We start from the raw sequence: 13,252 nt of genomic DNA on the forward strand, positions 1-13,252 counted from the left end.
AGCAATGTCATAAATTGACTAGATTATAACTGTACATGAGGCAACAAGGTTTCATGGTAATCAATCATATGACAGGTTATATTCAGCTAAAGTGGGTTTCTACTCTTTCTGCATGCAATTTTGAGTAAAAGAAAATATTTTCGTAATATAGGTATAACATGTTCAATGGGGGTGATGACTTGCCTTGCTCGAAGCCTTGCGAACTCGGCCCCTCGCCCGACTCGTTCGCGACTCCAGAATCTAATAAACGAAAAAAGGTCACTAAGTCGCGAGATAAAAATCGGTCTCGAGGTGGTCAAGAAAGTAACGGAAATGAGCCGACTAGCCGAAAGACTTGTGAGTCCGGAAATATCGTGGCCGAGGGGATAAAGATGATGGCCCTGGTTCGGGAGACAAAAGATTATTAAATCAAAACTGGTTTGAGTTATAAAATAAAATACTAGATTGTTTGGTATGAAAATAAGAAATTTTAAAGCAAAGAAAAACATAATTAAAACAGGGGTATATTATTTCTAGAAATATTATTTTTTAAAAGAAGAAAAGGAAATAAATTTTGGTTTTTAGAATTAGAAGAAAATAAATAATAGCTACTGAAATCGGGATGAAGGGAGCTAAATTAGACTTATTTTAAAAGGGGAAAAAAGGAAAAAGAGCAAAAAGGGAGGGGTGGCCCATTGAGGCCTAGCCGGCTGGCCCACAAGTAAGAGAGAGAGAAGGGGAGGGGGATGCGAGCTGGAACAGAGGATGAGTGGGGGTGTTCGACCGGCGACGGCGGCGGCTCACGGCGCGGCCGACTCGGTGGCGGTCGGCGGCTCCTAGTGGTCGGCGGCGGTGCGGCGGAGCGAGGCGAAGGGAGGGGCAGAGGCGGGATGAGGGCACCGTGACGGGAGGCCGTCTCCTCCCCCTCTTATAGGCGCGCGCGGGCTCGACGCCGACTGGCCCCCTGGCACAACGTGACGGCGACCGGACGGCGCCTGCGGTGGCGTGGCTGCAGGGCGGTGGCGTGCGGGATGATGGCGGCACGCGCGCGCAAAGCGCGGGCGTGGCTTGGTGCGTGGCGGCGCGGCGTGCGGGTAGTGTGGCGACGGGAGCGGTGGCGTGCTACAAACGGTGGTGTGTGGGCGGCGGTGACACGACGCCTCGGACGGCGGTGGCGTGGCGCGGCGGCGGTGATGGAGGGTGACGCGCGGCGGCCAAGCTGGTGTGGTGGCGTGCGGTGGCGGCGAGCAATGCAAAGCGATGAGACGCGACGGTTGACGGGATGCGACGGTGGCCGAAGCTTGCCCGGCAGTCGGCGGCGATGGCGTGCGGCTGTCGGCTGGCGGTAGCAAGCGGGGACGGGCGGTGTCAACAGGAGGCGGCGAGCAGCGGTGAGTGGCGCCGACAAGACACGACAATCGGTGTGCGCCTCCGACGCGCCTCGCCAGCGGTGAGAGAGAGAAGGGAGAAGAAAGAAAATTTGGAAATGGAATTGGAAATTGAGATTTATAGTTTGGAGGATTAAAATTTGAAATTTCGAAATTGAATTCCAAAATTAAGGATTTTTGGGAGAGAGATTTGGGGTAAACTAAACGGGATTAAGGTTGCTAATCACCGGATGTTACAGCTTTCCATGCCAAGAGTCAAATTTTTGAACTTATCTAAACGCTATGCAAGGGCTTTTCTAGTGGGTGCTAAAGATGTGTTGGGTGATGTTTGTGTGGTATTTCGCTACCTTGCATGCATGCTCGTATTTTGACAAAGTTATTGTTTTTATATATGTGTTGTTTTGCTAAAGTTTCCTCTTATTTCTTTTTTTTTGAACATTTTTTGTCATGTTACATATCGTTAACATGTGTATTAATTCCATCTTCATCTTGTTTCCAAAATAACCAAAAAAAATACCTTCACCGGTAAAAGCTCAAACTATAGCAAACCATAATCATTATAGTATTTAAATTACACATATATATGACATGATACCCAAATTTTGTTACAAAAGCCAAAGGCTTGACACAGGACGTACGGAAGTAGTGAAGAGTTAAAGAGTAATAAAGCCAACATGAACATGGACTCTTACTTAAAACACTAAAGTTGACCACACAGACATGCATATGTACACAAATATTATTCATGAACTCCACTAATAGTCCACCAGCAGGACTCTCAAGATGAAAGATTGATCCCGGATTATGCATGAATTACCATACTGCAGTGAAATATTAGAGCGGGAGCTAGGTGATTACCTTTTGGTTTTATTTATATTAATAGTTTAATATATTAATTAAGAACTCATAAGTGGCAATTAATTTTCCTTGAGACCACATGGAACTGGAGCACGAAGTACCATTGTCTCAATTGTGATTCCTGGCCCAAAGGCTAGCATGATACCCCACTCAGGGTCATGCTTCTTATTTTCTTCCTTGTCTAGGCGACGACGCAGCTCATCGAGCACGAACGCAATTGTGGCACCACTCATGTTTCCATACTCGCTCAGCACATGACGGCTAGCATCTAGCTTCCATGGTTGCAGCTTGAGCACACCCTCTATGTTATCCAATATCGCACGGCCGCCCGGGTGAACCGCCCAGAAGAGGTCATTCCAGTTAGGATCCACTTTTCCAATTGAATGGAATGCATCGAGCAAGCACTGCTGGATGTTTTGTGTGATTAGCATCGGCACCTGGATAGAGAGGTGGAAGTCTATGCCACCACTAGCTACCTGCATGCCAAACGCATGCCCAGTTCCTGGAATCGTCGTCTGTGAGGCAGCGACCATCTCGAATAGTGGGCGCTCACTGCTATCCAAGGGGCCAGCACCGACAATGACGGCACTAGCACCATCTCCGAATAGCCCATGGCTAACAATGTTGCTCTGATCAGGGCCTGAGAAGCATATCAGTGTTAGCTCAGAGCAAGCAACAAGGATGCGTGAGCTTTGATTGTTCTCTGCTAGCTCCTTAGCAAGTTGGAGTGCCCTGCCCCCTCCAGAGCATCCATGGAGATTGAGGATGGTACGAGAGACAGAAGGGTGTAGGCCAAGAAGTGATGCTAATTGGAGGTCTGCGCTAGGAGCACAACAACCAGAGTAGGTGCTAAAGATAAGGTGGGTGATGTCGTTGGCTGAACGGCCCCACTCAGTGATAGCCTTTCGTGCAGCAGACTCAGCGAGCTTAGGGACTTCAGTGGCGACAATGCCTACACGAGCATCAAGGGAAGGAAGGTTTTTGTCGATGAACTCTGGGTGGGCACGAAGGAGCTCGTCATCAAGGTGGAAGTAGCGTTTCTCTATAGCGGATTTGTGACCTGAAATGAAATAGAAGACCTTCTTATAGGTTTCTTCTTGTGTAAAAATAAACCATGTACTGTTTTACGACGACCTAACATCCGATGTTTAATGGTGATAGCTAAATGTTACTAATAATTGTAAACCCCAAACTATATGATATTAGAAAGCACTTTGTGTAACAAAATTATATATTTGCATGCTTTCTAAATATCCCAACTAGATATGATGTTTATGGAGTCATGAATGTTTTAAGTTTTAGATATATGACTTTCTTAAACAACAATTGAATAAGAAGATTATTGCTTCACTCTTCAATATATAATGCTTAAAATATCGACATATATGTTGAATACTTGAAAAGATATTTCTATATTCGCATTGTTCTTTTTCTCTATGGTTGTTTTCCGTGGAAATAATATTTTTCTCAGAATGCTCAACTTAGTAAAGAAACGTTGGTACATGGCAGCTACCAAAGGATGATTTGTACAAACCTACGGCCATTTTGTAGATAAATTAAACTATACGACTACTATAGCAACAACTATATTGTACAAAAGAGAAAAAAATAATATAATACCTTGCAAAGGTCAATCCTTGGATTAATTCAAGACCTCTTCATGTACAGCAGTACAGAACATAGGATTTTTGTCATAGTTTTACGTAGAGAATTTTTTGTACTCTTGTTTTAGCCGGCAACACTAAGTGAGATTTTTGTAGTGACAGTATTTTATTTTTAATAGATAGCCGTCTCAGCCTTACGTGATTACTCTTCATTTGTACCTTGTGTTACTTATATTTAATTATTTAGCATGTATTAATCTCCTAAAAATTGTGTTTGTAGACATTGCCAACATGCATGCCAGAGTATGCTAACATGGAAGAATTAATTACCACTACTGTCCTATATATCTCAATTACCTGATAAGAAAAATATACAAACAATAACTTGCAAAAACTAATAATATATTTATTATATTGGGATGGTGAGGACCAATGATATGCTGGTTGAGTTTGGTGCCTACGGTATACTAAGTAGGCCGCGCTCCGCACCGCCCCTTATTTATCTAGATTTTTACGTTTTTCACGCACATACTTCCTAAACTGTTATTAACAGTGTGTTTTTTAATATATATATATATATATATATATAAGTTACTTTTAAAAATCATTTTAAAAATTTTATTAACTAATAATTAATTATTTATTTACTAATTTATTAAGCGTTGGTTATATATCGAACCACCCAATGAATGTACGTCCGTACGGTTTTAATATAATTATTAGTAATTTCAGTGATTTATCATATTTTCAATAGTATTAGTATATAGAAATCATATTGAATTTGAGGGCGCTTAATTTGGTATATATATACTCCGGTTATTTCCTTTTTTTTCTTCATTTTTTCTGTTTGCTTTGCATGGATATCCGTACGTACGGGGGTGGGGTCAGCACGGAATTTAATTTGAAGAGATGAGCAGGTGACAGTACATGACACCTATTCTCATACCATTTGACTTTGACTTGCAGAGTCCTTTTCAGTAATACACTTATTTGTACGTAGGCAGTTGACTAATAAAGTGTTGTGTGGTAGTAGCAGAGTGCAGTTTCTGAATTGATCTAATATGATCTGGAAATTTAAACCTTGTTTAGAAAAAAATTAGGTAACGTGACTAAGATTGATTATCTCAATATTCACCTCTGGAGTTTAAATAGTATAAAAATTACTGTGGTCAACCGTCCATTTTGTTAGAGAAATTTTACTATTCTTAATAAATACCACAAGATACTAGTTAAAATTTTATACTACTTCTTTCACATCCATCGCAGTATATTTTCAACGACAGTAAAATTAACGTGAAATTGTTGATGCGTATGGTTCCTGACGACATATAGTCAACATATATAGAAATGTTGGTGTTGTCCTTACATATCCTCTTCATCTTGTCCTTGAGCTCGGTAAGGTGGTCGCAGTTGCTTAGACCGAAGTGGTGGTCGGCGAAATCGGCCTGGAGGACAATGTTCGCCGGGTTCGCGGTGCCGATGGCGAGGACGGCGGCGTGGCCTTCTGCGTGCTGCGTGCACCGGCGGCTGCCCACCACGGCGGCGGCGGCGGCGGCGGCTGCTCCGGGCATAGCTGACGGAGATGGAAGAACGTGATCAGCTTAATTAATTAATTAGCTAGCTACTTTGCCTTCAGAGAGGCTATATCTGTGATGCGTACGAGCCCTAGCTGCTGGCTGAGGTTTTATAGATGTTCATCGCGACGACCTGGAGCTAGCAAAGCATGAAAGATTTCTATCTAGGGTTAAAAGTAGGCGCGAGTGACGATCGGTGTTCATTGTATCGGCACAAAACGGCGAGAGAAGCAGTACAAACTTATGTGCGCTATAGACGAGATTAGTCGGGTCCTGATTACACGTAATCATAACATATATACTATACTAATCTACCGGCCATCTTTATCTTAAGCACACGGGATTAGATGATGGGGGTAATACATATAATCTAACAATCCCCCTCAATCTAAACTTCGGATGTTGAGATTGCTTCTGAATTCTTCAAACTGTTTTACTGCTAACGGTTCAGTAAACACACATGTGCTATTTGATGTTTGAACGAAATATATTCTATCTCAGTAACTTTCTAGTTACCCTTTCTCTCACAAAATAGTAATCCACTTCTATAAATTTAGTACCAACATGAAAAACATGATTAGCAGAAAGATGCTTAGCTCCAATATTATCACATCAAACCTTGGCAGGTCTAGGCGCATGTATGCCCAATTCCTGCAACAAAGTCGCTATACACATAATCCCCGTAGTAACATTAGCTAAAGCTTTGTATTCTGTTCCGGTACTAGATCTAGACACTGATGGTTGCTTCGTTGCACTCCATATCACTGATTGGAACCAAGATATACTGCAAAACCTCCTATTGACCTTATGTCATCTAGACAGTACGTCCAATCTGCATTAGTGAAACCATTCACAAGCAGGTAAGGTGATTTATGAATCTCTAATACGAAATTAACAGTATATTTAATATATATCAAAATTCAATTCTTGACCAATGTCCAGTAAGTTATAGTGGGAGCATGCAAGAACTGACACACTTTATTTACTGAATAAGCAATATCAGGTCGTTTAAAGCCAAATTCTGAAGAGCTCCTACTACACTCCTGTACTTAGTTGCATCATTTGGGCCAAGAAGTGTACCCTCATTTGCAGATAGTTTCTCTGAGACAAGCAATGAAGTACTTAATGGCTTGCAGTCTTGCATACCTAGAAGAAATCTCATGATAGATAACATTCAATTTACGTCATAAACACTAGAAAATATGTCATGATTTAGAATTTGAGACGTTCGCGTGACAAAAATACGTACGTTCATCACCTATCATGCAACTCTAATCATGTTCTATGACGAATTTTTTTTTTGTCACAAATCTTGTGAAGATCCTTATTTCATCATTAATTTGTGACACTTGCTTTCGTCATTGTTAAGCCTAGAAAACATCATGAATTATATTGTGGCCTGCTAAAGGCCTTGTAATAAGCAACCTATTTATGGACTAGTTATAAGCTATTTATAGGTCAAGGCTAGTTAGAAGTCTAGCTAGATTTATGCCTAGCCCGTTTAGCAATTCAAATTATTTTCAGCCCATCTATGCATTGGTATCAAATATTAGGTGGAACAAGCCCATTTCAAAAGCCTATAGGACCTAATATTTGTACCCATTAACAACCCATTAGATTTAGGCTTAGCCCATGTAAGACACAACAATTCACTCTGATTTTTAGCTCATTTGTATTGTATCTATTTGTATCACTAACATTATAATAAATGAGCCAATCAAACTTTGAATGCCCTGATAGGCTCAGGATGTAGAGTATAGATAAGACCAAATATACAGAGTACACATATACTCAAACGTATATAAGATAGTTACATCCAAAATACAACTAAATATACATCCCCTACACAACAGTAAGACTAGCCTAATTAACAGTCAAGTCATGCTTCTCCAAATTAAAGTTTAGTCACAAGTTCACTAACCAGACAACCAAAAGAGTGCATCAGTGGCATGTTATCATCGTAACTCTGTCCTCCCAAAGACATGGTAATATTGCTTGTTACGCTCTTGTAAGACACAACATCAACATGTATGGCATTATATACAAAAATATAAGAAGTACCGACAAATTAATCCTATTATGCATTTAGCACAAAAACATATAAGAGAAATGAAACATTGCACTAGTGTTGTAGTTGACTATCTCAGTTTACTATAATTTAAGTTGAAGTAAAGGTTGGATGCTAACTTTGAACAATAATAATGGATCAATAGACTTATTTAAGCTAATTCATTTACATGATCTGCAATACGGTTATGTTTACTAGCTTTCATGACAGGTTTACATGTACTTCTAGCAATCAAATAAACACCACCACATCTTACTCAAAAATAGCAACATATACAAACTACTATATGCATGATGTCAAAAAACAAATACCAGTTTTGTACTAACAACACAACAATGGTTTAGCAAGAAAAACAAAGCATGGTTTGTAGAAGAGACCGTGGACATGAAAAACAATGTTCCTCCCAAATTCATGTAACTTGTGGGCCCGCGAAGTACTACCTCCATCATCCTGCATCTCGGGGTATGGAGGTCATTTGTCGACTCTTGTCTTTGAATCTGCTCAAGATCATCATCTATCAACTCTTGTTTTTGAATCTGCTCCATCTTGCACACAACCAGCTCATCTGATAACTTCTCACACAACGTACTGCAGAAACATTTTAGCGAACTATTGAGATGATGATGTTGTACTGCGCATATGACTGTATTAGAAGATTGATTAGGTTGTAGCAATATCAAGTGAAGATTTTCATTTGGTACCGTCTCTATATATAATGTACGATCCCCTTGGGATTTCTTCAATTCTACAATATACACTGAAAACCAAAATTGTTGCTACAAGTACCGGGAGATATGCAATCCTTCCTAAATGGCTAAATCTGTACATTGCACGAGAGTCTGCTTTGGCATTTTACCTCAGTACAGACCAAGACTGATGATGGATTCCTGGGGTTTTTTTGAACCTCTGCCATTTTTCATGACTACTAATTAAGACGCTAAATATCAGGAGATGTTTGAAGTTCTTATATATGAATGGATTGGATTGGGTTTCTTTTTTGAAAAAAAATATGTCATGGTTTCCGTTGTTACTACTGAAATAGCCTTTTTTTTTTGTCCCTGTCCTCCTGATTCCTGAACCATCGAAGACTACAGCAACTGTCTGCATTTGCAATAGCTCTTGTCCTGAAGTAGTTTTGTCTCTTGATCCAATAATTAAACGCCACACATACTGCACTTGTCTAATTTACATATAAAAATAAAGTTTCTTGACTAGAACCTTTTCATGCAAAAAAAAATTCAGACTAGAACTATAGAATTAAGAACCAGCCTATCCATTTCGAGTTTTGGACAGCTGCAAGGTGCAGAAACGCATAAATGGACAGACTGATTCTTAATTCATAATTGGCCAATTCATAATTAGGGTTGTCAACGAGTCGAGTTCGAGCGAGCTGGCCTATCCAGTCTCGAGCTCGACACAGGCTCGAGCCGAGTTCTATCGAGCCTAGCAAACCCTCGAGCTCGGTTAGGCTCGCGAGCTCGGCTCGAATATATGATATATATATTTTGATGATATTTATAAATAAAAATAATAATTTTAAGTCAACTATATTAAATAAATTATAAATAAGATTTAAAATTAATATATAATACTAAAACAAATTAATTTATCATTTAAATATATATAATAATTTATTATTAATCTACTATTTTATTAAATAAAAAATAAAAATAACATGTATATGTAAGCTTGTGAGAAGCTTGAGCTCGGCTCGAGAAAGCTCTCAGGCTCAGGCTCGGCTCGTTAGGAGCTCGAGCCAAAGCTCGAACCGAGCCTAAAACAAACCGAACTCGAGTAGCTCTCGAGCTTCGAGCTTTTTTAACAGCCCTATTCATAATTGGCCAGGCTACTTGGGTAACTAAAACAACTGGAAAACCGAGATGACCAATCAGAAGGTCCATCTTTAATGGCAGCATGAATCAATCAAACAGAGGAGGAGGAAACCAAGACTGGATTAGCTTACCACGACTGAGCAGAGATGAGGCCGTGATGGCGGACTAGCGGTTCCAGTAGGAGTTGGCGACGATGGCGCTGACGAGCGGCAGCATGGTGGTGACGCCGCTCCACGTGCTGACGCTCCTCTCACCGCCGACGTGCTCGTCTCCACCGCTGCCGCTGCCATCGTCGGAGTCTTCTTCCCCAACGACATGGCCGATTTGCACTACAAGAATCTATTTGATCTAATTTGTTATGCATCACTGAAAATTTGTCATAGGAATTAATGATTCTACTTATCGTCATATATTGAGCATTAGAGAATAAATCTGTCGACATTTTCTCTAAAAATCATCACGGATCAGCACAATCTATAACATTTTTTAACCGTCATTAAATGTTTTTGGGCTCGTGTAGTCGAGCCAGGCCCAAACTTTGTGATGAAATTTAACGTCATAGATGGTTATCATGTGGCAGCCAACATAGTAGGTGACGTGGTCATTGACACATGTGTCGTGACGTGTCACTGATGATGTGGCAGCTGACGTCAGTAAATTTTTTATATGGCCCATTATTTTTCTAAAACAGCAGCCCATTAATTTTTTTAAACTGACCCTTTTTAAAATAGGCTCATTTCAGAACTAGACCCATTTTAGAACTAGCCTATTTTATCCACCAACTATTACATCAAAGCCCACTAAACATGAACATTATATTTGAGCCCCACCAAATTCAATCCAATTTGTCATACTATTTCAGATTCAAACCTAATTACAGATATCATCTCAGATTAACTAATAACAGATACAATCAAAATACAGCAGAATTCAAACAATAGTTTATCTTAGATTCAACCTAATAACAGGAAATCTAAAAACAAAAAACCAAAACAAAATTTTCAAATATTCAATAATGCTCCTTGCTTCTCGTCCTCCACTCATAGCAAATAGAGGAGGAGGCATCGTCGTCGTCGGCGGGGCGGCGTACTGTATGCTGGGCACGTCGTAGCTCATCTGCTGTTGGTTCATCGTCGTCGTCGGCGGGGCGGCGTACTGTATGCTGGGCACGTCGTAGCTCATCTGCTGTTGGTTCATCGTCGTCGTCGGCGGGGCGGCGTACTGTATGCTGGGCACGTCGTAGCTCATCTGCTGTTGGTTCATCGTCGTCGTCGGCGGGGCGGCGTACTGTATGCTGGGCACGTCGTAGCTCATCTGCTGTTGGTTCATCGTCGTCGTCGGCGGGGCGGCGTACTGTATGCTGGGCACGTCGTAGCTCATCTGCTGTTGGTTCATCGTCGCCACGCGGGAGGCGAGGCCGTCGTCTTCGGGGCATGCAGAACCGAAGAAGCGGCGGCGGCGGCGTGGCGAACCCGGCGGCGGCCATGAGCCCCGCTGCGTGGTGCCTGTGCACGTGGTAGCTCACGGGGCTCGGGTGCGTGTGCTGCCCCTCGTACGTGGTGATCACCATGGACGCGTCCTGCTGCGACCGCTCCACCCGCTTCTTCACACCGCACCACGGCGCCGTGCACCGATAGTAGCTCCTGCTCACATGCAGATGCATCTCTCAGAGATCATGTGTGTGTTTGTGCTTGGCCGGCGGCATGGCGGCTGATCGAGCTAGCTAGCTAGCGAGGATGAGATCTAGAGCTAACTGACCTTGGATAGGAGCTGTTCTTTACGGCTTTCTGGCCGTACTTGCGCCACCGGTAGCCGTCCTCGCATGCATAGAGAGACCAGAGGGGAAGAGGAAACGAGCACTCACCGCCTGCCGCCGTCATCGTGTGGTCGTCGTCGTCGCCCACTCGTTCTCGTCTCCGCCCACTCATCATCGGGGTCGGTGCTGCCGCGGAGGGGGCAGCCTGTGCAACCAGGACGATGCGACGGCCCCTAGCCACTGGCACGTGCACGCCGCCCACTCGTGCTCGGCGCCGAGAGAGTAAGAGAAAGAGAGAGATAGGAGAGAAAGAGAAAGAGTAAGGAGAAAGGAAAAATATCAGGGGATGAGAGAGGAGGAAGAAGGATAAAAATTTTAAAGTTGCGAGGAGAGAAAATTTTCATTGAAAATTTGTAATTGATATTTATGGCACTAAATCAACTTGTATGAAAGGTTGTAAAAAAACAAAATTGTAGAACTCATTTAGTTCTACCATTTTTATTTGGTCATTTCTTCATCCAGGTTTGATTGAACTAACTATACAAGATTTGAATTTCAAATTATGACAACCATAAAAAACATTTTTAAATACTAAATGGTTTCAACTAAAAAAATCTAACTTATCAAAATATACAACTTTTGTTTTGGTCATCTTGACATATGACTTTGTTTCAATAATTTAAATTTGAATTTTAAATTATGACAACTTCAAACAATATTTTCAAATATTTTCAACTAGAAAAGTCATCAATATCATAGTTGTATAACTCATCAAGATCTATAACTTTTATTTGAGTTATTTATTCATCCAACAAAGTGATTTTGTAACATTGTTCACAAAATGTACATGTGGAATACCTCTACTAGAGGTATATGTAGACTATAGATATACGTATGGTAGGAGGTTACCGAATAGAAAAGCAATTATATCTGTATGGTATCAATCGGAGTTTGGTAACTGTAGGATTGCATGTCGTATATACCGGATTCGAGTGGTAACCGAATTAGGATATATTTTAATCTTATTAGATTATGACTCTACCTTATCTGTAAGCCCTATCCTCCACTATATAAGGGGGACAGGGGCACCCCTCATGAGGCACGGGCAGACAAACGGCATATTCAGATTGGTTATTCTCTAGATGATCTGTTCACAATCCAATACATTCGCCAAGCAGGAGTAGGGTATTATTTTGCTAGTCGAGAGCCTGAACCTGGGTAACCCTGTGTCTACATCCTAACCATCGATCTTTACACCTCGCTACCCACCCATATATATTGCCGACATCCAAATCGTCGACAGTACATGTCTCTTAAAAAGTTTATAAACTATAAGAGTGCTATGCAAATTTTGTGAACAATATTATTGCTTTTCAGATAAAACTAACCAAAATAAAAATTATTGATATTGATGAGTTATAAAACTTTTTTATTGATGACTTTTTCAGATGAAATCATTTATTATTTGAAAATATTATTTGAATTTGTCATAATTTGATTCAAATTCAAATTATTGAAACAAAATCATGGCAAAATGACCAAGACAAAAGTTGTAGATATTGATGATTTATATAACTTTGTTGTTGATGACTTTTTCAATTAAAATTATTTAGTATTTAAAAATATTATTTGAAGTTATCATAATTTGAATTCAAATTTTATATAGGTCAATCAAACTCAGATGGAGAAATAACCAAAATAAAATAGGTAGATCTCAATAAGTTATTCAACTTATTTTTGATAACATTTTCACATAAATTTCTTTAGTATGATAAAACTTTATTCGAAGGTTCAATATTTTGAAATTAATTGAAAGGGAGGGAGGAAAAATGGACTTCTCGGCGAGGGAGGAGCAAAAGAACCGGCTTGTAACAGGCCTTAGTTTCATTCCATGTATGTTTAACCTTCCTTTTCTTTTTATTTTATGTACCACTGTGAAGTAAAAAAAATCATACTAAATCAACTTGTTTGAAAAAGTTGTCAGAAACAAAGTTGTAGAACTCATTGAAATCTATAATTTTTCTTTTAGTCATTTATCCATCCGAGTTTGATTGGATTATATAAATTTTGAATTACAAATTATGACAACTTCAAATAATATTTTTAAATACTATAATATTTCAACTGAAAAAGTCATCAACAACAAAGTTTTATAAATCATCAATATCTACGACTTTTGTTTCGGTCATTTTG

The 13,252-nt window shown here is 40.3% G+C and overlaps 2 protein-coding genes across 2 annotated transcripts; both read right to left on the reverse strand.

The window, feature by feature from the left end:
• Window positions 1-2,284: 2,284 nt before the first annotated feature.
• On the reverse strand, window positions 2,285-5,400 carry LOC102700556 (bisdemethoxycurcumin synthase-like). The gene is made up of 2 exons (XM_006661587.2): window positions 5,196-5,400; window positions 2,285-3,285 (listed from the first exon to the last, which is right to left on the reverse strand). Exons 1-2 carry the CDS (start codon window positions 5,398-5,400, stop codon window positions 2,285-2,287), a joined length of 1,206 nt encoding a protein of 401 aa, XP_006661650.2.
• Window positions 5,401-10,312: 4,912 nt separating this feature from the next.
• On the reverse strand, window positions 10,313-11,183 carry LOC102714771 (probable WRKY transcription factor 27). The gene is made up of 2 exons (XM_006662143.1): window positions 11,062-11,183; window positions 10,313-10,946 (listed from the first exon to the last, which is right to left on the reverse strand). Exons 1-2 carry the CDS (start codon window positions 11,181-11,183, stop codon window positions 10,313-10,315), a joined length of 756 nt encoding a protein of 251 aa, XP_006662206.1.
• Window positions 11,184-13,252: the final 2,069 nt, after the last annotated feature.

Source organism: Oryza brachyantha, chromosome 10, assembly GCF_000231095.2.
Source record: "Oryza brachyantha chromosome 10, ObraRS2, whole genome shotgun sequence".
Taxonomy (NCBI): Eukaryota; Viridiplantae; Streptophyta; class Magnoliopsida; order Poales; family Poaceae; genus Oryza; species Oryza brachyantha.

Bases quoted from the DNA above. Each gene is read 5' to 3' on its own strand.
- LOC102714771 (XM_006662143.1), bottom strand. From the start codon at position 11,183: ATGACGGCGGCAGGCGGTGAGTGCTCGTTTCCTCTTCCCCTCTGGTCT. The intron at 10,947-11,061 runs GTCAGTTAGCTC...GCATGTGAGCAG, and splicing joins AAGAACAGCTCCTATCCAAG to GAGCTACTATCGGTGCACGG.
- LOC102700556 (XM_006661587.2), bottom strand. From the start codon at position 5,400: ATGCCCGGAGCAGCCGCCGCCGCCGCCGCCGCCGTGGTGGGCAGCCGC. The intron at 3,286-5,195 runs GTAAGGACAACA...ATTTCATTTCAG, and splicing joins GGACAAGATGAAGAGGATAT to GTCACAAATCCGCTATAGAG.